General features: G+C 34.2%; 2 protein-coding genes across 2 annotated transcripts; both read left to right on the forward strand.

The window, feature by feature from the left end:
• The first annotated feature begins 203 nt into the window (after positions 1-203).
• Positions 204-5,022, forward strand: LOC122134389 (putative uncharacterized protein C6orf183). The gene is made up of 11 exons (XM_042773375.1): positions 204-520; positions 1,239-1,311; positions 1,400-1,510; positions 1,594-1,707; positions 1,793-1,987; positions 2,169-2,253; positions 2,915-3,066; positions 3,980-4,132; positions 4,222-4,323; positions 4,482-4,656; positions 4,931-5,022. The coding sequence occupies exons 1-11, from the start codon at positions 384-386 to the stop codon at positions 5,020-5,022; spliced, it is 1,389 nt and encodes a 462-aa protein (XP_042629309.1). The 5' UTR covers positions 204-383.
• Positions 4,849-25,447, forward strand: LOC109108323 (coiled-coil domain-containing protein 162-like). The gene is made up of 36 exons (XM_042773525.1): positions 4,849-4,870; positions 4,946-5,084; positions 5,298-5,501; positions 5,591-5,783; positions 6,578-6,702; positions 7,081-7,281; positions 7,358-7,479; positions 8,282-8,510; positions 8,787-8,989; positions 10,072-10,224; positions 10,452-10,545; positions 10,631-10,836; positions 11,505-11,616; positions 11,694-11,743; positions 11,862-12,038; positions 13,350-13,467; positions 13,577-13,739; positions 13,835-13,973; positions 15,735-15,882; positions 15,958-16,053; positions 16,140-16,304; positions 17,126-17,334; positions 17,436-17,574; positions 18,773-18,893; positions 19,071-19,183; positions 19,392-19,541; positions 19,939-19,992; positions 20,063-20,230; positions 20,345-20,497; positions 21,351-21,485; positions 21,583-21,735; positions 22,797-23,006; positions 24,267-24,387; positions 24,472-24,522; positions 24,602-24,720; positions 24,903-25,447. The coding sequence occupies exons 3-36, from the start codon at positions 5,313-5,315 to the stop codon at positions 25,014-25,016; spliced, it is 4,893 nt and encodes a 1,630-aa protein (XP_042629459.1). The 5' UTR covers positions 4,849-4,870; positions 4,946-5,084; positions 5,298-5,312; the 3' UTR covers positions 25,017-25,447.
• Positions 25,448-25,505: the final 58 nt, after the last annotated feature.

Below are 25,505 nucleotides of genomic sequence, written 5' to 3' on the forward strand. Positions count from 1 at the left end.
CTGTGATAATTTGGAATCAATCCAAACAAAAATAAAACAATCAAATAATAGCACACTACTCATTTGATTTGTTTGACATTTATACATTTTGAGCCCTTAACTGTAAGCTGTAACTAATGTGATATGTAACTTCTTGCGCCAATCAAAGTTTAGCTCTAAAGCTGTGATTTACCGCCATTCTTTAAAAGTTTGTGCGTGCGCGTCTGGCGTCTCTATAGCAACTGCTCAAACACTGATACATTGTAGCAGACGTTTATACAGTAGAGACACTTTTAAAGTTCTTTTGTGTTCTCTTGATTGTTTTATAGCATTTGAACGCGCTGTATGTAGACTGCTCACGACTTCGTGATTTTACACGATAAAACTGCGATTGTAACTTGAAGATGTCACAGATATATAAATTCGGCTCGTCAGTGAAAGTAGAGCAGCTGGAAGAAGAACTGTCTGCTCAGATCGAAGCTCTAAAAACTGAGATTGAGGATAATGAGATTTTACACCAAATATCCTCAAAACCATTCAGGTGAGACAGCTGATAGTGTTCTTAACTTTTATAACTTTAATTAAAGTCATTAACCATCAAATGAATTATGTAATGCTTAACATTAGTTAATGTACATTCACATAGTTGAAAATGTCATGAAACTTGATTCATTCGTATTTTGATATATTCATATCACAACATGCATTTTATGTGGAAGGATAATATTGGTTAGTGATTGCATCATGTTTTCATAATTAATTATTCAAAAGTGCTTTCCCTCCTGATGTATCCAATAGACCAGAATATTATTTAAGGAATAGTTCACCCAAAAATGTACATTTTCTGAAAATTCACTCACCCCCACTCCATCCAAGATGTAGATGAGTTTGTTTCTTCATCAGAACAGATTTGAAGAAAGGTAGCATTCCATCACTTGCTCAACAGTGGATCCATTGCAGTGAATGGGTGCCGTCAGAATGAGAGTCCGAACAACAAGTAATCCACACCACTCCAGTCAATAAATCCAAAATCCATAATCAATAATCCATACTTGTAGATTATTGTGATGTTGTTATCAGCTGTTTGGACGTTCATTCTAACTGCACTCATTCACTGCAGAGGATCCATTGGTGAGCAAGTGATGTAAGGTTACATTTTTTCAAATCTGTTCTGTTTTGGATGTCCTGAGGATGAGCACATTTTAGCAGATTTTTGGGTGAACTGTTTTTTAATGATCTGCTCTTGCCAACTTTTTCAGCTCTGTCCATATTCCAAAAGATGTGGCTTACTTTCGTATGGAGAGGCAGCAGGTGCTCCTCAAAGCACTGCAAGTGAGTTCTTATTCAGGTTTTTAATATCATACATGTGCCTGCAGCTGTTTATTTGACATTTCTTGTTGTAAATGACCTGTGACTTTAGGTTTCATCCACAAAGCCTGTTGTGTCTCAATCAGAAGTTGCTCAGAGAGAGATGGAGAGCTGTTTGACCCAAGAGTACACACCTGATAGTCTGCCCTTACTGCTGCATCAGGTTGCTTATGAGCTGTTTTATTGTGTTCACACTATAAACTTGTGTGAAAACATTTCTGATCATTTTGACTCCATTCTCAACAGTTTTACACAGATCAAACTTATAAACTGGCACGGTGCAAATACCAGCTGATGCTGAGATGGAGGAGATTCGGCCACCATTCCACCGTCCTGGAGAAACTATATCCTCAATATAAAGTATCTAAATTCTGCATCTTAGAATATTTTCATGCATTCATAGGCAAAATTAATCAATTAATCGTGCCCCTATTGCTCTGCTTAGAAACAGATCACACATTTGACCAATGAGTTTGAGGATTCTGTGCATCGGGCACGTCGTCTTGCTGTGTCCAGAGAGAAGGTGCTGGCGGGTGTGGAGAGTCCAGTCAGTGTGGTCACACAGGAAGACGTCATCATTTACCTACAGTGGCTCATTTGCCATTTGCACTCTGTCAAAAGCATCCACAACTTTCTGCATGTGAGAAAACATAAGAATCTAACCAAATATTCAAGACTGGAGGAGAACAAATGTAAAAGTTTAAGATTTCTGAATTCTTTCATTTTAAATTCTGGTAGGGAGGACATTTCTCAATTAACAACTAATGATGATTATAAGAACAAGTTGGTTAAAAAAATTTTTTATCATATGTTGGTTGTAGGTTCTTCATTATCTCCCTTCTACTCAGTGGAATGAGGATCAGATGTCCAGTACTGTAGATTTGACATCTCCTGCATATTTTGATGGTAAAGAACCCATTTTTTAATGCTGTATTTTAGCTGAAATCAGGATTATTATTGTTAAAATGATAGTTCACCCAGAAATGAAAATTCCGTCATTAATTACTCACCCTCATGTTTATCTTAAGAACACAAATTAAGATATTTTTTGATGAAACCCGAGAGCTTTCTGCATTCACGACAGTTCCAATGCATGTGGTGCTGCTGATGCAGGAGCCATTTTTTGTTTGTTTCGGTTGTTTTGTTTTTTTTGGTACAGTTTCAAAAACTAAAGTCAGACCATTCAGTTTTTGCTTGCTGTTTTTGTTTCGTGTAGTTTTTTTTAAAAATGCTCATGTTGCATGTATACAGCATCCATGTTTTTTTGGACTGTGATTAAAATACAGTGGTTGCCTCTAATTTTAAATGTAAAATTATTTGATTTGGGGTTTGTTTTAAAATTTCAATTTAGTTTTGTTATTTGACATATTTTTAATTTCACAAAGAAATATGCTGCACTTTGTCCCTGCAATAATAAAAGGACACTTTTTCATTTATAATTTGTCTTAAATCTCATATTGTAAAAAAAAAAAATTGTTTTGTGAAATCAATATCATGAATTGTATCGCATCGTGAGTTAAGTGAATCGTTACATACCTACATGTTACTCTGTTTTTGCCCCATCCAGGAGTATTTGTATCAGTGTCAGAGGTCCCCCTGCACTCGGTCAATATAGAGGTTTTTAAAACCCAGCTGGACTTCCTCCTGTCACATTTTGACATCCAGTATAATAACAGAACCATCAAGACAGCTGGAGATGAAATGGAGCTCTTTAGTATGGTAATCTTGATTAGATTGCAATTAACATTTGTGATAACTAAATAAATTATAAATGAAAAGGAAATAAAGGAAAAGTTCACCTAAAAATGAACATTTGCTGAAAATTTACTTACCCTCAGGCCACCCAAGACGTAGATGAGTTTGTTTCTTCATCAGAACAGATTTGGAGAAATGTAGCATTACATCACTTGCTCACCAGTGGATGCTCTGCAGTGAATGGGTGCCATCAGAATGAGAGTCCAAACAGGTGATGAAAACATCACAGTAATCCACACCACTCAAGTCCATCAGTTAACATCTTGTGAAGCCAAAAGCTGTGTGTTTGTAAGAAACAAATACACCATTAAGATGTTTCTAAGTTTAAACCATTGTTTCTGGCAAAAATTTAAGTCCATAATTGAAAATAACACTTCCTTCACTGAAAAAGTCCATCTCCTGTTGTCCTCTCACATCAAAATCCACCAACATATTTGTTTGGAGCTGTTTTTAGTTGTAAATGGTGCTTGATCTGTGCATATTTCTTTCCTGATAAAAGAGGACTAGTATTTTAGCCTGGTTTGAAGTTTAAAAAGTTATAATGGTGAATTTGTTTTTTTATAAACACAGCTTTTGGCTTCACAAGATGTTAACTGATGGACTGGAGTGGTGTAGATTACTTGTGGATTATTGTGATGTTTTTTTCAACTGTTTGAACTCTCATTCTAACGGCACCCATTCACTGCAGCAAGTGATTGAATGCTACATTTCTCCAATGGCCTAAGGATGAGTACATTTTCAGCAAATTGTCATTTTTGGGTGAACTATTTCTTTAAAATGAAGTCTACAATATGATGAATTCTCATACATTATGAAAAATAGAGATTGTTATTGTTGATAATGTTGTTTATTGATAAATTGTTTGTGATTTATGTAGGTTAACTACCTGTTCAGGACTGTGTTTAAAAATCAGGAGGAGATGAAGACCTTCTTACAGTATGTCAGCACTGAAGCAACAGAGAGGAAGTGGGGGAGAAAGAGTCCGAACATGACGCTCAGAAAAGAGTCCAACTGGATTCCTCATATACAGGTCAAACAAGTGTCAGTGTTTTTACATGTGATAATTCATGACGTAATATGATGAAATATGACACTGTATCCCCTGTGGGAAACAAACAGATGAAACCAAAGCGAGATCCCTGGCAACAAAAACAAATGGCTAAACTCAAGGAGCTCAGATCAATGGATGAACTTCTCCAGATGCACAGCAAGTTCCTGGAGGTGAACGGCTGAATTTGCCACAACTTTAGCTAATGCACTAAACCTTTCATCAAGCTTTCTTTGCTTAATGTCAGTATTAGTTCAATCACGCATGCAGTTTGTCTATAGTTGTGTATCCAACATCACTATACTGATCCTGTTTTGCACTTCTTCTAAAGGAGTCCGATCTTCATAAAGTGACTGATGCTTTAAAGCAGTACATCGCATCTGTTTGTCAACAAGAACCCACAAAACCTTCATCCATCAGCACAGCGACCCTCAAAGAAGCTTCTGACATATGGAGAAGCATTTATAACACAGCAAACATGTTTCAGGTGAACATCTGTGTAACTGGTAGACTCTGTTTTCTTTTTAAATACATGTTTCTGGTCTTATTGTGAACAATTCTTCAGTGCACTTTGTTCGAAATAATGCAAATATTTATCTTTCATGTTATTTTTTAATTGTTTGCATTTTTTTTTCTTTTTTTTTTCATTGTTTTCTTTTTTTTTTCTTGTTGTTTATTTGAAAGAATTGTTAAGAAAAACTCTGAGAAAAAGAATGAAGGGTAATTTTCCAAACACTGAAATGTGTCTATGAGTGTGTTTGTGAGGGTTTCTTTCAACAGCTCTCTGTCTTCTAGCATTGCTGGTCAAAGCAGTGGTGCTTATCTTCTTGAGAAGGATGAAGATGCTGAAGATGGTGCCAAGGATCCTGTAACAGTTAGAGGAGCTTATGCATCTTTAATCTACCTGAGACACCTCAGGATCAGAGAACTTAAGGTAAAAAACTGTCAAAAACTGGCATTATAGATATAAAAGATTTCAGAGGTTTTGGTCTTTCCACCTACAGAAGCATCAAAAAGTTTTACCATACTTTTTTAAATGTGTACCATGCTAAAATGTTTTTTTGTTTTGTTTTGCATGAGTTACTTCTCCTGCTATCGAAATAAGGGTTTTATTTTATTTTTGTTGTATTTATGTTTATTTGTGTAGCGTACATGTCTGAGCATGCTAAACTACCTGCGGTCAGTGGAGAGGACTCTGGTGATGGACACTGCAGGTCTGGAGTTGGTTGGAGGAGATCTGGTGAGAAGTATGGAGGAGACAGGCTGGATGAATGCTGCTAGAGGAGACGATGGCTCAAACGGAGCTCTTGGATCACATCACTACATCTTCAACAGCCCAGTTGACTATAAGGTTCCTTACTTGCAGATTCATGCAGTGTTTTAAGGAAAAAACAATGCTATGTGAAAAGCAGAGAGTGTTAAATCTCTGCTCTGCTTTAGGTCCACTGTGCAGAGTTTATGGAGTTTCCTGAGGTGGAGAACCTCCATGACTATTACAGCACAGACGGGAGCTGCATCCACACGCAGGACCAGCGAGGTCTCTACATCATCTATGACGTGGCCCTGATGGACCTGGAGGAGCTGGAGCAACATCTGCTGCTCACAGCATCTCATTTCATACAGAGGAGCAGAGGTCAGGACAGAAGCTCTTGTATGCTCTTTCCTGTGGATTTTTATCCTTAAATATGCAAATTTTCTACTAGCATATATATGTTTAAAACTCTTTTTATGACTCACTCATATATTGCAATGACATTTGCAACAAGCAAAACTTTAAAAGTAAGGTAACAAATTCTGTGTTCAGAATCGATTTCTGTTGATGATAATCAGAAGAATTTCCATATGATAAAGGCAGGGTTATTATACTTATATATATATATATATATATATATATATATATATATATATATATATATATATATATATATATATATATATATATATATATTAATTTAGCTATTTGCCAAGACAACAATTCCAGTTTTTTAAATAAATTATTTTGGTTTAACTTGAAATACTAAAATAACAAATAATAAAAACTAAATAGACATATTTAAAAAATAATAATTTTGAATTAAAAAAACACACAAAATTACCAACAAAGTAACAAATTAAAAGTGAAAACAGAAAATCTAAAAATAAAATCCAATTCAAAATATTCAGCAAAACTATAATAGTATATCAGTTATTCTAAAATAAAAAGAAAACTATGTAGGTCTGTATGTTTAATTGATTAGAGGGCGAAAATTGTTTCTAAATATATGGTGATTGAATATGAGAAAAAGTAAGAGGGCTTGGTGTTATCTCTGATGCTACAGGGTCATATTTCAATATGGTTTAACACATTTTTATATAAATCAGCAGTGTAAAAACACTTTTAATTTGTAATATGTGTTTCACAATCATCATTTCATGTTGTTCTGTCAGAATCACATGCATCAGATGGATCTGGAGGAGAACTTTATTTCTTGGCTAGAATGGATGTAGATCGGTTGGCCGTGCTTTTAGACATATGGACATGTGAAACAGAATTTCTGGAGCACAAAATCCAGGTATGTGTCAGGTAAAATCCATTTTCTTCCTGTGATGCAAAGCTGGATTTTCAGCATCATTACTCTAGTCTTCAGTGTCACATGATCCTTCAGAAATCATTCTTCTAATATGTTTTTATCAATGTTGAAAACAGTTGTGCTGCATATTTGAAAGAAGCTGTGATATGTTTTTTCAGAATTCTTTGAGGAATAGAAAGTTCAAAAGAATAGAAATCTTTTGTAAAATTATAAAAGTGTTTACTGTCACTTTTGATCAATTTAATGCATCCTAGCTGAATAAACGCATTAATTTCTTTCCAAAAAACCAAAAAAACATGACTGACCCGAAACAGTACTACTACTGAAAAGTAGTGATAAAATGCCGTCTTGTGTTTGCAGCTCTTGAATTGCTATTTGGAGGCATATCAGCATGTCACGGATCTAGATGAATGGTTCAGGTTGGCTCAGGTCATCACAGACATCATGCACAGAAGGCCACAGATGGATCTTACTGCTGGATATTTTGTTCAAGCTTACAGGGACACGATTGTCTGCCTCCAAAGCCACCAACAGCTCATCAAACTAGTGCTGAACAATCAGGTAACCGAGCATTTGTTCTTTAATCATGTTGAACTCAGCTGAGCTTTCACATTCTCTGATGTTTTCTGAACATTAGATTGATGAGCAGAGACAATATCTGGAGAGAATATGGAGGGAGGGACAGAATGGCTGTCCTGGTGAATACGGCCTGCCACCAAAATACATCCCTAAACATCTGGTATCAGTCGGTGGAAGCAGGTAAATATCACAAAAATAAATCTTAAATGCAACATAAAATGAAATTCAAATTCACCCTGTTTACTTAGCACACAATACATGTCATTCCTGTAACAACTATAGTGAAGCATGCTGTTAGCAATGCCAAAGTCATGTGTTCAAATAAAAATAAAAAAGACTTAATAACTCTAGTCTTCAGTCTCAATCTGTGATGCTGAATTGCAGCTTAATTATTATCAATTATCACTGGTACTCAATTATTAATAATGCTTATTATTTTTATCAGTGTTAAAACAGTTTTTGGTGCTTAATATTTTTTGTGGAAATTAAGATTTTTTTTTCTATTTCTATTTCTATTTTTCTAGGCTTCCTTAATGAATAAAAAAGTTCAAAAGAACAGGTTCATTTGAGAAACAAATCTTTTGTGACATTATTAATGGCTTTACTGCTACTTTTGATCAATTGAATGCATCCTTGCTGAATAATATTATTAATTATTTACCCAAACTTTTGAATGGTACTGTATTCAAAAAATCATTTTAAAAATCAGCATATTAGAATGATTTCTGAAGGATCATGTGACACTGAAGACTGGAATAATGATGCCGAAAATTCAGCTTTGATCACAGGAATAAATAGCATTTTACAATATATTAAAATTGAAAGCAGATATTTTAAATGGTAATAATATTTCACAATATTACTGTATTTACTGTATGTTTCATCAAATAAATGCAGCCTTGGTGAGCAGAAAAAAAAAAAACAAATCTTGATCTTTACAGACTTTTGACCAGTAGTGTGCCTCCTTGTACTTTTATTGCAGGCCTGCTTTGAAGAGTGTGTATTTTTTAGAGATTCACCCCTCATTGTGTTTGGCGTCGCGGCTGTACGAGGGTCTTGAACGGGCCTGTGCTGAACTGTGTGAGCTGCACAGATCGAAAACACAGTCTCAAAGAGTCAAACTGGAGCAAAGTCTCTTGAAAATGGCCTTGCGACACTGGGACTTGCTTGCTGCTCCTGGCTCAACCTACAGTTCTCAGATCCAGAGAGATGTACGTTCTTTTTTTTTTTTTGCTCCAAATAAGCTGAGAGTTCACTGTCAAACCTTTTGTGATGTTTAGAGGAGAAAGGTACTTCTTTGTTAATCTTAAAGTGTTAATGAGAAAATTGTAAGTACCTCAGACAGACAAAGACTGTTTTCTGCACTAGCACACTGCTTAATGTTGTGTTAAATGCATTGTCACTTCACAGTACAATAAAGTTAAAATAGATATGCAAAAATCATTTAGAGGTGTCTGATACAGTTTCAGTGTTCTGTATTGTTTTAGTTGTTCTCCGAAGGGTTCATCGAGGACCCTGTCCTGGTAAGAGAGCTGGGACTGTCTGTTGTGAGATCTGCAGAGGAACAGGAGAGGAAGCAAGGCAAAGACAGACAGCTGTTCATGCTGAAGACGTTCTGCACATTGCTAGAGCTCGTCACGCTCCGTCATCGCATCACTGAATCAGCAGCAGAGACACAACACCTGGCCCAGTTGAGTTTCTGCTGAGCAGTTCAAATTTTCTTTGATTTTTGAAAATTAAAAACAGAATTTATCATACTATAAACGCAGAATTCAACACTTCCAATCCAGTTTCAGTTATTCAGTTCATACTATTATTTCCACAATGCAGGATGGGACAGAAATGTAACCCTGGAACGCAAAACCAGTCATAAGGGTCAATTTTTCAAAATTGAGATTTATACATCATATGAAAGCTGAATAAATAAGCTTTCCATTGATGTATGGTTTGTTATGATAGGATCTTTATTTGGCTAAAATACAACTATTTGAATCTCTGGGATCTAAGGGTGCAAAAAAATCTAAATATTGAGAAAATCACCTTTGAAGTTGTCCAAATGAAGCGCTTAGCAATGCATATTACTAATCAAAAATTAAGTTTTGATAAATTTACAGTAGGTACAAAATTTCTTCATGGAACATGATCTTTACTTAATATCCTAATGATTTTTGGCATAAAAGAAAAATCAAAAATAATGATGACCCATACAATGTATTTTCGGCTATTGCTACAAATATACCCCAGCAACTTAAGACTGGTTTTGTGCTCCAGGGTCACATATAGCTTGAAGCCCATTTGACAGACATGACAGCATGTAAACAGACTGTTTCAATTTTCAAGTCAGAAAGAGTGAAAAATTATCATGAAAAATTAAATGATTATTTCATGATTTGGGGATTTTCGAAGGAAAAAAAATGATATTAGTGAAAATAACTGTAATATTAGTGGGGAAAAAGACACACACAAAAAAAAAAAAAACGCTTCAAATGATGCCTTTTATTTGTTAATTCAAATAGTAAAAAAAAATATATATTGTATAAAAAGTCAATCATTCCGCTTTGGTGAACAAAATAACGTTAGTGGATCTCAGATGAAAAAATTAATACTATGGCCTATTGCAGTTTATATATATTAAACAATACAAACATTCATGGACCTCAGTTGGGAATAAAGATTTTAAAATATTCATTAGTAGATTTGACAGCTGAAGAAGCAGCCAAAGTCTTTAGACTCTCACCTGAATGTCTTGTGCGTTCTGTCATGTCGCTCTAGATTATATAAATCAGTGGCCAGGCTGATTGGCTTTGATGAAGTTCATTTGTACCTGCGGCCGGTGCAGTTTGAGTTCGCTGTGCGGAAAGAGATCCCAAAACAACTTCCTGTGTTCATCACGGCCCTCGAGGACGACAAACAGAATGCTGACAGGTAAAAGTCTGCAGAACTGATATCGACTCATGTCATGCTCAGGATTTGAGACACTATCAGCATCTGTTAAAAAAGTCAATCATTTGAATGCAGTGTAGTGTGTATGAGGTATGTAGTGCCTAAATACTATAATTAGTGGTTTTTTAAGGTTAGTATATCTATTACTATTGCTCACAGTTATTACACAAGTATTAACGGTATTAAAAATCTCCCGTCCTGTTTTATAGGTTTGTCCCAAACAGCCTGCCTCTCGCTGTTCAGGAGCTAGATGAGAGTCATATTGGCAAATTTAACTTTCAATCTAACGAAGGAGTTTTACAGGTAATCACATGATGATTTTTAATTATTATGCACATTATTTTTGTTCAGTGTATTAATCGTTTGACCTTGTGTCTCTGTCCTTCAGCTCATGAATCAGTCCAGCCTGGAGAACCTGCAGGTGGTTCTGGTGTGTCAGGTGGTGCAGAAGAACGCTCTGATTGGTGCACTTAAACAAACGTCCTTATGCTATATCACAGAGAAGCTGGATCAGTCTTCAGATACAGACCTGCTGCAGCACGGAGGAACCACTTCCTCTCAAACCAGGAAACATGCTTTAGCTACTAGAAACAGGTCTGCACAAAACTGATCCAGAACATGTCTAGATCATATTTCACCATAAGTGTATTTTGTATAAATAAAATATGAAAATTAAAAAAGAAAACATTATTTTCTTGACAGCATATTTAAAAAAATATATATATATATAGTTTATGCATAAAACAAAGACAAAATGTCTGTCAGTGGGGTGAGATAAATAAACTTAAATTAGAGGTAGAACAAGTTTGTTTTTCGTACCCCAATGACAAATATTTTTTCTTGTTTTAAGCATAAACTCATAATTTTGATAATTTTTCCAAGAAAAAAAAAACACTTACATGTCAAGTTAATGTATTTTGATTTAAGAATTATTAATTATTTGTAACAGAAACTAAAGCGAGACTGTTTTTTTATTATTAAAATAATACATCCAAAATATTTAGATTTTAAATACTTCAGTGTTTTACATCATGCTAGTGTTTGTTTTTCTGCCTTTAATTTGTTAATTTAAATAATCAAAAATAATTGTATTCTATGACTTTTCTTACAGTTCTTAATCTCTGTCATATTCTTGTGCAAAATACAATGCAACTCTTTGTGTAATTCTCCAATATGTGAAGTAATCAGGATATAAAGAATGGACATTAAGGCATGTTTTATCTGAGTATTGAATGATTGTGTGAAATGATTTTGTAATCCAGGCTTGCAGGCGCTTTTGTGTCCGTTCAGCTGGAGAAAGTGTGTCTTCGAGATGAAATGCTGAACACGTTTATAAAGAAGAAAGAACAGATGAGTGCACTGAAGTTAAACTCTGTATGTGAGCATGATTTTATTCGCAAAATAAATGGAAATGTACCTTAGTTTTCATCCATCCATCCTTCTCTCAATAGGAAGAAGTGGGCAGGATCAAGAGGAAACTGATTTTGGAGTTCTGTCACAAGTATGTTTAGCCAGTAAACAGTGTTTCCCTCTATTTATTTTCTATAAAATGAGGAAATGACCCTAACTTTGATATTATGGTGTTCTCTGCAGCAGCAATGATTACGTGTCTCTTTCAGATTTAACAAGCATATGTCACAGCATTGTGTCCGAGGGCAGATAGTTGCTCTTTGCCACAGTCTCTGCTCACTGCTGGATGAGGTGCCGCACATCCGTGACAATTACTTTGTGATGGGAACACCCAATGAATCCAGATCAGACCTGCAGTCAGATGACAGATTGTGTCCTGATCCAAGGTGAAGAAAATACAGACAGAATGTTCCGATTTTATGGAACAGACAACTTTGTGTTATGTTCATTTTTGTTGGCCAAACATTTGGACACTTATGGACACTGCTTAATCAAGTTAAAAACCTTTAACAAATTTTGATCAAAACAGGATAATTATAGTTAAATGAAACTAAAACTATAAAAATATTTTCATTGCCTGTAGTAAAATAACGTTAACTGAAATAAATTAAAAAAATGTAAAATTATTTTATTCTTAGCTAGCTTCCAAGACAACATTTTTCATTTCCATTGATGTACTAAAATAAACAAAACTGAAATAAAAATGTATAAAAACTACATAGATATATTATTTAAAATGCAAAAACTTATAAAAAGGACAAAAGCAAGCAATAAAATTACTCAAACTTTTATTAAAATTAAAATGAAAACTAATGTTTAATGTTAATAAAACCTATAATAGTATATATGATGCTTCAATATTACTGGAAAGTAACACTCGACAACAAGCGAAAGGCTTGTGCTTAAATGCTTGAATAGTTCATTTTGTAGAAAAATATAAATTGTTTAAAAATTGTTTTTTTTAATGCATGAGTTGGGCTGAATAGTATGGAAGCCCGTTTCCGCCACTAAATAAAAAATAAAACAAGCTAATTATCTTACAAGTCTGACTTCTTTTTCTTAGAATTGTGAGTTATAAAGTCAGAATTGCAAGACGTAAACTCGCAATAGCAAGAAAAAAAGTCCGAATTGTGAGATAAAAAGTTTCAATTCTCTTTTTTTTTTTTTTTTTTCAGTGGCGGAAATGGGCTTCCATAGAATAGTGAATGGTGGTAGTAAAAAATAAAAAATTAAATGTTTATATATTATTTTATATTATATATATATATATATATATATATATTTTTTTTTTTTTTTATTCATAATTTTGATGGATTTTATATTTTTAAAAATGTGGAAAGTAGATAAACAAACAAACAAATTTTTAAAAACAAACAAACAAAGAAATAATCATTTTATTTTAGTGCTTAAATGTTATGTTTTTCATAGTTTTGATTAATTTTTGCATCATTAAAAAAATGGGGAAAATTCCAAATAAACAACCAAACAAGACTAAATAAATAAATACATACATACTGTACATAAATAGACAGACAGATAGATAGACCTACATTTCTAAATGTTTACATTTTATTATATATTACATAGAAAATAGACAAAATAGTCAATATAAACAAAGAAAGAAAAAAGTAAGTAAGTATCATCAGTTTCCACAGAGTAAATGTCTTTCTAAACCATAACTGTTTCTGGCTGTTCAGGACATTTCAGCCTCGTCCCAGAAGGCTGTTTTCAGCTGATGGAAAGCGTCTGGTGAACCTGTGGTTCATCCCTCATTACACTGAAGTGCTGCTCATGTTCAGAGCTCTAGAGGAGAAGGTGACTAATAAACATGACACAGTGTCCCAGTTCTCATCAAAACACATTTTCCTCATCATTTTTGTTTGACGTGTTTGAATCAGCTGATTTTAGTGGATTCTTGTTACAGGAATGTCACCAGGCGCTTCAAAACACACTGCAGATTATTTCAGCTCTTCATGACGTTGTATATTACCTGGTGAGCTTTGCTCGGCTGGGGAATCCAAACACTTCCTTCAGTCCCAGCAGCACTCAGAGGCTCACAGCAGACTGGGGCGGCTTAGAGAGCATCGGTATATGATAACTCTGGAAACACGCATTTGATTTTGAGCTGATATAGTGTGTTGTCCAGCCCAGTGTTTCCTTATGCTCTGATGTTTGTCCAAAGGGGCTGAACTGTGGGACGTCCAGCGACAGATTGACTCTCTCTGTGAGCCCAGAAGTTCAGAGGCTGTCGCGCGGCTCCTGCAGCTCCACAGGGACGTGCTCTTCCTGCGCTTTGATACCGCGGTGCGCTACATGATCAGGTGCTGATAAATTACAGATTTCACAGTATTAGGGCCAGTGACAAATAATGATGTTTGAGATGATATAGAGGAGAACGTTTTTGAAAGATCTAGTTTAAAATGCATGCTCCAAAGTAATATTAAAGTAATATTTGTATTCATGCTGGATTCATACAGTTTTGAAAAGCTTTTATTTTCATTTTTATTTTCAATGAAGAAATATATTGACAACACCAGGAAATAATACTTAAGTAATATATAATAACATTTCCTAGTTTAATTAAACTTTGCATAGATGTGAATGTACACATTATTATTATTATTATTATTAAGGAAATAATAATTATTTTATATATTTTTTAATTTAATAGTTTTATTAAAAATATATAATGAATTTTGTTTGTTGTCGTTGCCTGAAATAATTTTTTGATTTTTATTTAATATTTATTTTTTTTTATTTATTAATTTTTTTCTTTATTTAATTTTGTTTTAATTTTGTTTTTGTATTAATTTGTATTAATATTTTGATTTTTTTTTTGTATTTTCTGTTTTCATTTTAGTTAAAGTTTTAGTTTTGTTTTTCCTTTTCATTTTTAATAGTTGTTTAAAATATGTGATATGTAAAATAAATTAAATTAATATATAACTATAAATTAATTGTTTTCTGTGATTGGCTGTTTCCATCAGAGCGGGGGAACACGGTGTGGCCCACCCTTCTTTCCTGGTGTGGAACTTATTTGCATAATCCAAACAAAGTTAGAAGTTAGAAAAGTGTCTCTAAAGTTTAACCAGTGCATTTCTCACTTTCCAAACCACAACCAGAGTACCTTTGGCAATGTTACGAACGCATTAAGTCCAAACATGATGTAAAAAGATTGAACTGTCATGTATGCATTCATTTGTTTATTAACAGCTGAGTTTGTGTAAGATGTTGCAATACACATCGCTCTCACTGAGAATACTTATTTCTCTGAATAAGTTCAAGATAGGTGTGTTGTAGTTTGCTTCAGTTTTATGTAGGAAAACATAGTTATGAATGAATTTGGATGGATCTGTGCGATCTCTCTTTGTTTCACCCACTGCTGCTGCATCCTGGAGTCCTACGGAATTTTTATGGCGGTCACAGACCAAAACCTTAGAAATCAGTCTGTAGGTGGGTGAAGGGCAGAAACAGCATCTTGACCAATGAGAAGTCCTGTCCTTCCCAGGCTTGGTACCAGAGGTTTGTCTTCTTGCCCTCTAAGAGGTGTCTGGCTGCTGTCCTAGCGTCTTTATCTGATGGTGTTGGACAGTTTGCTTTTGTTAGTCCATCAAGATCCAATCAAAATTCAGCAAACCTTTGTCTCCTATGGACCTTTTCACATTTCTGGGTTTCTCAGCAGCGGAAGAGCAGTGAATGGGAGTACCACAAATATATTTTTTGCATTCCCATTTGCTCAAATAGCAATAGAAAAACTCTACGATAGTGTTTTCCTGACTTTCAATAAAAGGGAAAAAACTGAGAGAGACTGATAACGGCAGTCAGAAGAGAGAACGATGTCAAATTTACCGTCCCTCCCATAGACGCTGCATTAGAAGCACCCGTGCATTAGCATAAACTAGTTTTTTTTTGTAATTTGATGCAAAGGTAATATAATAAAACAGATAGTGTTATAATTTTGTTATATTTTGTTATGTACATACATTTAAAAAAATATATATATCATGATGCTATGACCCATTATAATTGACACATATTCACATAGTTTTAAACATGGCATTACCATTTTTGTTTCACCACAAGGAGGCGTTCCTCTCCTCTGGAAACCTCTCGGCCTATCAGAGTGTGAGTGAAAACATGAGCCACGCCCTCCCAATCATGAATGACAGCATGATGGGAGCAGCCAGTTTCCTCTCTGTTCCTGAACCGCTAGAACCAGCCTGCCTTCAGGTGAGGAACCAGCAGGCCTGTCCAGCATACATGTTCCTCCTTCACTAGTGTTTAGTGTTTTATTTGTGGTTTCAGGCCCAAAAATGGTATCCATGGAGATCTTTCATTGCAGTCCATGGATTGCATCCTTTGACTATATGGGATGTTTCACCGATTGAGCATTACATGCAGGTGTGTTACTTTATAAATACTCTTTTTTTTTTAATCTTCCTCTGCTTCATTTGGGATCAGGGTCATGTAATCTTGTGTTTTTGTAGCTCTGCCTCTGTGATCTGAATGACCGCTGTAGAATGGAGGCTAATGGGGCGATTCTGGGCGTATCCCTGATCATTGATGATGTGCTGAGTAGTGGAAGAGATGCGGCGCCGCTCCAGCTACAGACCACAGGAGACCCCGACATCACCACAACATCTGATAGAGAAGTAATTCAGAGTTTAAGATTGTCTCCCATTCAGTTTATAAGTTGGAAAGCTGATTTAAGTACAAATGTCTAGTTCTGGAAGTAAAAACTTTTGATTTTAGCCATAATTTACAAAGCTGTAAAGACAGACCTGTTGTGAGCTCAGAGGTTGTTAATTGACTGTATATGCTTTTGTTTAAGCCGACATTATTTCAGCTTGAAATGATTGTGGAATTTGTGGTGGAAAAACTACATTTCCCATGATGCTGTGCAAAAATTCCAGCAATCAGAGTCATGTCTAGCATTTTTTGCAATAAACTGAAAATATATTGTTTCTACAGATATTATCAATAACTCTAAACAAATGGTTTATATTTCACCATCATATTAAAATAGATTATGTAATTCGCAATGCTTCATGGGATTGTAGTTCAAATTAAGTAGCTAGTCTTGTACCTTTTTCTTTTTGTTGATTCTCAACTACTTTTTTGCTTCAAATCAAAGTGTGTAATGTTGTGATTCACCTCATAGCTGGTTGGTTTGGTTCATGGCTTTTAACTCATTGACAAAGACTTTTTTTTAAATCCCTATGGGAAAAATGAATGGAAAATAATTCTTCCTGAACCAAAGCCACTAAAAAGTGATAACACTCTTAAATAGCCCAAACACCATAAGTAGTAAAAGTTGGAATGCTAATTTTGCATTTCAAAGAAATACTACATTTTGTGACAAAATAATCTTGAGGTGTTTGTTCTACATTTCTGTAACCTGAGAGTGTAGATTCATAGTGTGTTCATACATCTCTGTTTGTTGAAGCACATTTATCTCATTGTCATCATTCAGGTTGTTAATGATAATGTGGGAAATGAGGAGAGAATAACGGAGGTTGCATCTAAAACTCAAGACCCCATGGAGTCTCTGATGAAGCAGCGGGGATTTTTACTGCTCTGGAAGCAGATGGAAGCTCTTAAAGAGAGCTGGACTCATCGACAGACGGGTGTTGAGAAAATAAACACCACTGCACAGTTTAAACACTTGTCTCAGCTTTACAGGTCATGAACATTTCATCACTATTAAACACTCACTCTTTCATAAAGGTTTATGGTGAAACAAATACGTATGTGTTTACCTGACCCATGATCTTGTGTTGTAGGGTGGAGATTTACTTTCCCAGCATGCAAGCTCTGGCCCAGCAGATGGATAAGGAGAAGGAATATGAGATTTTGCTGTCTCAGACTCAGTCTGTTCTTCCACCACCTGGAGCAGCAGAAGTTGACGTCAAAATGTGGCAGGTAGTGCATGTGAAACAAGCTGTTATGGTTAGAAAAAACCTATGAGTAAACCTAAGAGTAAACCTATGAAAACATTTTTAATTTAAAATAAAACTAAAAGAAAAGAAAATGTAAATGAAAAATGTAAATTAAACAAAAAATAGAAATATTGCCTTGGCAAATAATCCTAACTAAAATTACTAAATCGAAATAACTGAAATAAAACAAAAATGAAATAAAAAGTGTTGAACCTAAATAGAAATATTAAAAAAACTAATAAAAATGACAAAGCAAAAAAAAAATTTTAATAAAAAAATGAAATTTACAATTAAAATATATAAATTTAAAATAAAAGCTAATTTGAAATATTAATGAAAGCAAAATTAGTAAAAATCAAAGCAAAATTACATAAAATCTGAAAGCATAAAAAATAGCTAATTCAAAATATTAACAAAAACTATAATGGCATTTAAATTATGAATTATAATAGTATATGAAGTTTAAGTTGAAGCACTAAAAATACTATCTGGAAATAAATGAAAACTAAAACTGAAATAAAAATTAAAACTAAATACTAATATTTAAAAAGCACAACTAATACAAATTATAGAACCACAGAACAAAATTGCTAAAAAAACAAAGTAAAATTAAATGTAATATAAATTTGTGTTTATTAAATAAAAAAAACTATAATATCATATGAATTATAAATTATAACTGTATATGAAGTTTAAGTGGAAACATAAAAAGGAATAACTGGAAATAAATAAAAACTAAAACTTAAAAAATAAAGTAACTTAAATAGTTAATTTACTAAAATACTAATACTAAAAATTAACTAAAATTAAAATGAAAACTGTATAAAATATTAAATTAAATCTAAAGCATTAAATGTAATTCAGAATATAATATAAATAAAAACTATAATAATATACTAAAATAACACTTATGTTTACCTGCTTTTTATTTTGAAACACTGGGCTCTGTAAAGCAGAGATTTGAACAATCAAGTGATTGTGCTCTGTGACTATGAAACAAGATAAGTGATACAGATTTGGGGAATATTCATTATAAATGTTATTTAAATATTATTTTATTGAAATTATTTATAAGAGTTAGATTTTGTGGTTGATTTTTGGCCGTTCATTAATAAGATTCTTTGGATTGATGTCTTTGGCATAGTCCATTTCAGACTGATGTTTTTGCCTGTTTGTTGTAGTTACTGAGACTCTTGGAGATCACGGAGTGTGACATGATCCGAGCGCTTCAGAAGAGGATTAACAGTGAAACGACTCTAGTGATGTCAGAGCGCTCACGGCATGATGCACGGCTCCCCGCAGGTACCCAGCATCAAAGAGCACGACGGGAGGATGGCGCTGAGCCTGATTCTCTCTGCAGGCTGTCATTAGAAAGCCAATAAACTTCCCCATAGCTAGTCTGATATATTAAGGATATTATAACATTTTCGTCCTCTCTGAAATGCATTGGTCTTCTTCTGCTCTCTTCACATGTCATTGAACTGTGGAAACGGCCTTCGATGAAGCACAGTGTCTCTCTAGAGAGGCCGCAGATTGTGGAGGATTTCATCCAGCGGTTGGGGAAAGGTGTTGAGCGTGAGATTGATGGACAGGTACAGTATCACCTTTCAGTGTACAGCTCTTAAAAAAGTGCGAAGAACATTGTAATATTCTAAAGAACCCTTTTCCACTATAAAGAACCTGGAAAGGTTCCGAAGGTTGTTCATGGAACCTTCAATGCCAGTAAAGAACCTTCATGGTTACGATAGCATTTTTCAATGTCATGATAAAGACTGATATATAAACAGTGAGTGTTTCCAGGTGACGTTCTCCAGCGCTCATCTGCAGGAGTGTTTGACTGAACTGGCTTGTGCTGTCATGAATCGCGAGCGGAGCGTCTTCCTGCGATATTCCCAGTTTTACGAGCACATCCTTCAACAGCAGGAACAACTTCTTCACCAGAGAGAGCAGGTGCATCTGCAATATTTATTGTTTTGTGTCTCTTTTGCGCACCAAGGCTGAATTTATTTGATTAAAAATACAGTAAAAACTGTAATATTGTGAAATTTTATTGCAATTTAGAATAACTGTTTTCTATTTTAATCTAATATGCTGATTTGCTGCGCAAGAAACATTTCTGATTATTAACAATGTTGAAAACAGTTGTGTTTTTGTGGAAACCATGAATTCTATGACAAATAGAAAGTTCAAAAGAACTGCATTAGTTTAAAATATAAATCTTTTGTAACATTAGAAATGTCTTTACTGCCATCAATTTAATGGATCCTTGCTGAATAAAAAGTGATAGATTCAGCAGCTGCAGCAAGATGTATGCATCTTTCTCACCTGTGAACATCTGTATCCACAGGATGTTAAAGAGCTAGAAGCCAAAGAAATGCAGGCTAGTGACCCCTACAGAAAGGTAAACTCGGGTTTGTGTGTATATCACCATGATCCTTCAGTACATGCTCAGTAAACACATCTAATCTCAGGTGGCGGATGTGTGTCGTGGGATGATGGTTGACATCACGGCTCTGCGTGCCAGAGTCAGTCAGCTGGAGGAGGAGAAGAAAAGCCTAGAGCAACATCTTAACCTCAAACACAGAGAACGCTACGACACGCTGGTTCGCCAGCTCTTCTCCTCATGCCTTCTTCTGAAGGTGTGTAAGCTTTCGGTTATGACATATGGACTATGATTTCATAAAATCATTAAAACATGAACTAAGTATGTGTAGCATGATGTCAGCTGGCTCAGCTCTCTGTGCCGCCCACAGTCACGTCTGGACAAATACCATGTGAATATGGACCATGGTGTGCGACAGCTGGTGAGCAGAGTGAGGAAGGAAGGCGTGGACAGAATCATCAAACTGAAAAATAAATTATCCTCCGCTAATGATAACGAGACCCTCATTCACACACTTCATGAGGTGAACCACTAGAATGAGCTTCATTATAAGGGAGTAGCTGAACGTTATATTGTTTAAATCTAAAAAAATAAAAATAACTTATATATATATACAGTATATACAGTATATATAAAATTATAAAATGGATTAACAAATTAACTAAAATAAAATTAATATAGTTTATATATATATATATATATATATATATATATATATATATATATATATATATAAAATATGTAATTAATAAAATTCTAAAAAAATATTATATATATATCATATGTATGTATATTTTAGCTAATTTTATTAATTACGTTTTATCATGTAATTTAGTGATCATTTACTTATGTTTTTCAGTCACATTACAATAAATCTAAATACTATATATATATATATATATATATATATATAGTGTATATTAACACATTTCCCAAATATTTAATAAAGTAATGAAAATAATCCTGTAGAAATAAGGCCTATTTTAGGACCATAGGTTTTCTGTGACCTTTTCTAATGTGAAAATTTCTTCTTATTGCTAATCTAATTTATTTATTTATTTATTTTATCTAATGTGGAAAAAAAGATTCCTTGAAATAAAGTGCAGTTGGAAGTATAGTGGTGTATGTTGTTAAAATTTAATTCAATTTAAAACATAATAATTATAGGATTAAATTAGATTTACAGTACAATAATGTAGATTTTGGGGGAAATGTGTTAAATTATCATGAACAATGTAGTATTGCAGAAAATTGTTATGATTTGTTTTTTTTTTATGCAAAATGTATTAAGCAATTTTTTTTCTGTTATTTGGGGTGAAATGTGACCTGGGCCTTTCTTTGTGACATTCAACCTTTTATCTCTTTGTTTTATTCAGAAAGAAGTATTAGAAGATCTTCATGCGGAGAATAGTAAGCTGGCTGGACTTGTGTGTAAACTGAGAGCCTTTAACCACTGGAGGCTGGTGATCGCTCAAGAGAAACTACAGAAAGAGCTGCTGCAGTGGAAACTGGTATTAATCACGTGTTCAGTAATACCAGGCTTGGGATAGCCTCTCCTCCTCTTCTTTTACCCTTTATTAACTCTGATTGTTGCTCCTGTGTGTCCAGAATGAGGTGTCGTGTAAAACCGAAGCTCTTAAAGTGAAGATGATCTCAGAGCAGAAGGAGATTGGTCTAAAACAAGAGCTGGATGCTGTGCAGGAGGCCATGCTGCAGTGTAAGAGTGAATATAAGCACATCCAGAGACAGATCATTCAGCAGGTACAACACTCTCAGCCTTCTCATCTTTGTATATGAGCATTTGGCTTTGCTGTGTGCATATTGAGCCATCATAAAGACAGGAAGTACCTGAAATATATACAGTGTTTCCAGACCGAATCTTATGATCTTAGTCCAGGGGTGTAAAAAGTACTGAAAAGTTGAAATGGAGATACTCTATCAAAGATTTTACTCAATTAAAAGTCTAAGTAAGAGGCAGTAGAGCTTTCGATGCAAAAACTTTATAAAAAAATCATTGTTTTCTTATTGTTGTGACAATGTGAAACTCTAGTACACTGCAGACGTTAAAGTGAACCTGTATACTGAAACCTGTAACCTTTCAGCTAAAATCTTTCGCAGATGATTTTGCAATGACATTTTTTGGAATATTTTTAGACTAATAAGCAAGCCTAACCATGAACCATGTTCACAATCCTTAAGTTGATCTATCTGCAGCTATGGTTATTATAAAAATACTGTAAGGAATAACTCACCCCACAATGAACATTTTGTCATCATTTACTCACTCGTGTCACATTAGAATAAATAAAAATACCACTTTTATTTTTAAATACAAAATATAATAATTAAGAAATGATATGTTCATTCATATATAGTTAACCAAGTTAAAAACTACAACCATAAAAACATTTTGCTACTTGAAATAAATGTTAACTGAAACAAAATAAAATAGAAAAACATACTTGTTTTATTTCAGCTAGTTGCCAAGGCAACAGTTCTCATTTTTTTATTTAGATTAACTCTATGTATTAAAAAACTGAAACACTGAAATTAAAATTAAACACTGTATAGACATAAAAAAAACAACTGAAACTAATAAAAACAACAAAAACAAGCAACAAAATTGCTAAAACTTTAAATATGAAATGTAAAAAATAATTAAAATATTAATAAAATCCATAATAGGATACCAGAATAACTCAAATAATAAATAATTTTTACCTTGTAAAAGTACAAGTATTCATTTTATCAGGATTCAGATAAAGTACATAATACTTTAGTACAGTAGTCCAGTACTATTACTCTAACACTTTACACATCAGTCTCAGAAGCTGCAGGACATGGAGCATCGCACCACACGAGACACACAGAGCCGACAGCAGCTGGAGGTGCTGCGCATGCAGAGCCTGGAGCAGCTGCAGGAAGACATGGAGGACAGACAGAGTCAACTCAGGGCTCTGAGCGCACAGCTCGAGAAAAACAGCAAAGAGACGGAGCTACGGCAACAACACAGCCACAAGCAAATCAAACACGTGAGTCTGAACTGCAGGCTTTATGATGATTATTATAAATGTTAAGTCAAGACTCTACAGGCAAACACACTGTTTTTTTCTTTTTTCTTGCACTGCTGAGTTTTGAGATTTTGGGGTACCCTTACCAAAAAGTAGTATACTTCAAGTTTATTTTATTAAGTATACTTAAGTAAAGTTCAAGTATATTTAGACTTTTTGTAAGTATAAGTCAAGTATACTTAAATGTCATTTTAAGTATATTTCTGAGGAGTACATAAAGCCCATTTCTGAGAAGTACATAAAAAGTAAACTAAAAGTATACTTTCCTATTTTTTAGTTTAAAAGAAGTATACTAATAGCACACTTGAATAAACTTCTTTTTCGTAAGGGGTAAGCTGCTTCCCTAACTTGTCTCCTTTTTGACTAGTAGAAAGAACACATTCAAAATACACATTTTAGTGTTTTTTTATGACACTTTTTTTTTTTTTTTTTTTTGCTTCAGTAAATTTCAGGTAGAATGCATATCTTTAAAGGCCATTTTCTCTCCATTTCAGCAGCCCTTACACCAAACTTTTATCTGTATTCTGAAGGTTTTTATAGAGAGGTTGGTTAATAAATTATTCAGCTGATCTATACAACATTTTATTCCTAAAAACATGGTGAAAATGTATTTTTTTCTGGCTGGGCGCCACAGCAAAAATGGCTGCCCACTGCTCCGGGTGTGTGTTTACAGTGTGTGTGTGATCACTGCTGTGTGTGTGCACTTGGATGGGATAAATGCAGAGCATGAATTCAGAGTATGGGCCACCATTCTTGGCCTCACGTCACATATTTAACAAGAATTTTGAACCTGGTTTTATCCAATGTTCAGACTTATGTTCTGGAAATGTATACAAATTATTGCATTTTTTTAAATTAGGTAATGCCTCATTTGCATATTTAAACATAATATTTCAGAAACTTGTAATACAGAACAATTGTCTTAATGTACTGTGATTAATCAACTGGAGGAAGTTTAGAGGTACCTGTTAGTGATATCAGTTTTCACCGAATCCACCTGTAGTGTCTTGCCATAAACTTCAACATCAAACAATTAAAACAAACCTTTTGTGAAAGTCTTAATTTTTAAATGTTCAGTAAAGCACAACGCTAACAACACCGAGGTCATGGGTTCAGTTCCCAGGGAATGAATGCATGATCTGATTAAATGTATTCCTTTACTTGGCTATGATTGAAAAGCATCTGCCACATGCATAAATGTAAAGTATCTTGTATTTTGAAGTGAGAGGTAAGCTTCATCAGGAGCGGAGCCTGAAACTAGAAGCGTTCCAGCAGGTGGACAAACTACAAAGTCAGATCCACGGTTTTGAGTCAGCGTTGTGTAAATCTACATTACCTTCAGGTGCTCACAATACTGATTTCTGTTACCTTTTTTAGCATTAAGGAAGCATTTTTATTCATATCACTCACTTTTTTCATGTTTAAGGACGCCAAAGCTCCTCCTCAAGAAGGCTGTATTTAAGAAACGCATCTGCAGGTAAATCAGTCAGTCGTTTTCTCTCTGTCTTTTGCTTCTAAACTTGACTTGATCACCTCTGTGGTTCGTTGTATTGCAGGTTTGCTCAGGAACAACTCGGTTATGTCTTTTACAAACAGCTTTATAAACACAACTGATGAGCTCAGTACTGAAATGGGTTGGAGAGAGACATGGACGCCTCTGGACAGACCCAAAACAGTGAGTTATTTGATTCTGTAGTAAGAGTCATTTAACATGCTAAGCATTACAGGAGTAGTCCAACCAAAAATACTCTTTTCAAAAATACCTTTAAATAAAAGTCTGATCATAGCACATAGAACATGAACTATGTGATGTGAATTTAAATATCTCTTCCAACATTCCATTGTTCTATTTCATAGAACTCCAATCGTCTTCGTCTGGACATTTCAGAGGCGCTGTTACCCAGTCTTCCTGATGGAAACGCTTCTTCTAACCACCTGACATACCAGAATCTTAGATTGGGTCACAAGTAAATAATCCGAGCCGCACTAATTGATACCTTTTGATTTATTTCAGACATTTGAACATTTTTACTTGTGCCCAAATGACCCTAACCTAAACCTGAACTAAACTGAATGACCCTGACAGGTCTGATTATTTATGGATAAATGGAAACTGAATGTTTACCATTAAGGGGTGAATTGGATGCATATGCATGACATGTCATTCAAAATCAAAATATTTTTTTTTTTTTAGTACCATGACGATTGTTTGCTTTCTCCTCCAAACTATCATTACTGTAATAATTTTGGAGCAGGACTATCTTATTTCTGACCAATGCCTTACCAGGTAACTAAAAGTAAACTAACTAAAACTGTTAAAGAAAACATTTTCTTTACTTGAAATAAAACAAACCTTAACTGAAATAAAATAAACTATAAAAGATCTTATCTCATTTTCATTTAATTTAACTTGTACTAAAATAAAAAAAAAAAACACTGAAATAAAAGTTTAGAAAAAAG

Source organism: Cyprinus carpio, chromosome A17 (assembly GCF_018340385.1).
Source record: "Cyprinus carpio isolate SPL01 chromosome A17, ASM1834038v1, whole genome shotgun sequence".
In the NCBI taxonomy this organism is placed as follows: domain Eukaryota; kingdom Metazoa; phylum Chordata; class Actinopteri; order Cypriniformes; family Cyprinidae; genus Cyprinus; species Cyprinus carpio.

Bases quoted from the DNA above. Each gene is read 5' to 3' on its own strand.
- LOC122134389 (XM_042773375.1), top strand. From the start codon at position 384: ATGTCACAGATATATAAATTCGGCTCGTCAGTGAAAGTAGAGCAGCTG. The intron at 1,988-2,168 runs GTGAGAAAACAT...TGTTGGTTGTAG, and splicing joins GCATCCACAACTTTCTGCAT to GTTCTTCATTATCTCCCTTC. The intron at 4,657-4,930 runs GTAGACTCTGTT...TTCTTTCAACAG, and splicing joins GGTGAACATCTGTGTAACTG to CTCTCTGTCTTCTAGCATTG.
- LOC109108323 (XM_042773525.1), top strand. From the start codon at position 5,313: ATGCTAAACTACCTGCGGTCAGTGGAGAGGACTCTGGTGATGGACACT. The intron at 8,511-8,786 runs GTACGTTCTTTT...GTATTGTTTTAG, and splicing joins GTTCTCAGATCCAGAGAGAT to TTGTTCTCCGAAGGGTTCAT. The intron at 19,184-19,391 runs GTACAGTATCAC...GAGTGTTTCCAG, and splicing joins AGCGTGAGATTGATGGACAG to GTGACGTTCTCCAGCGCTCA.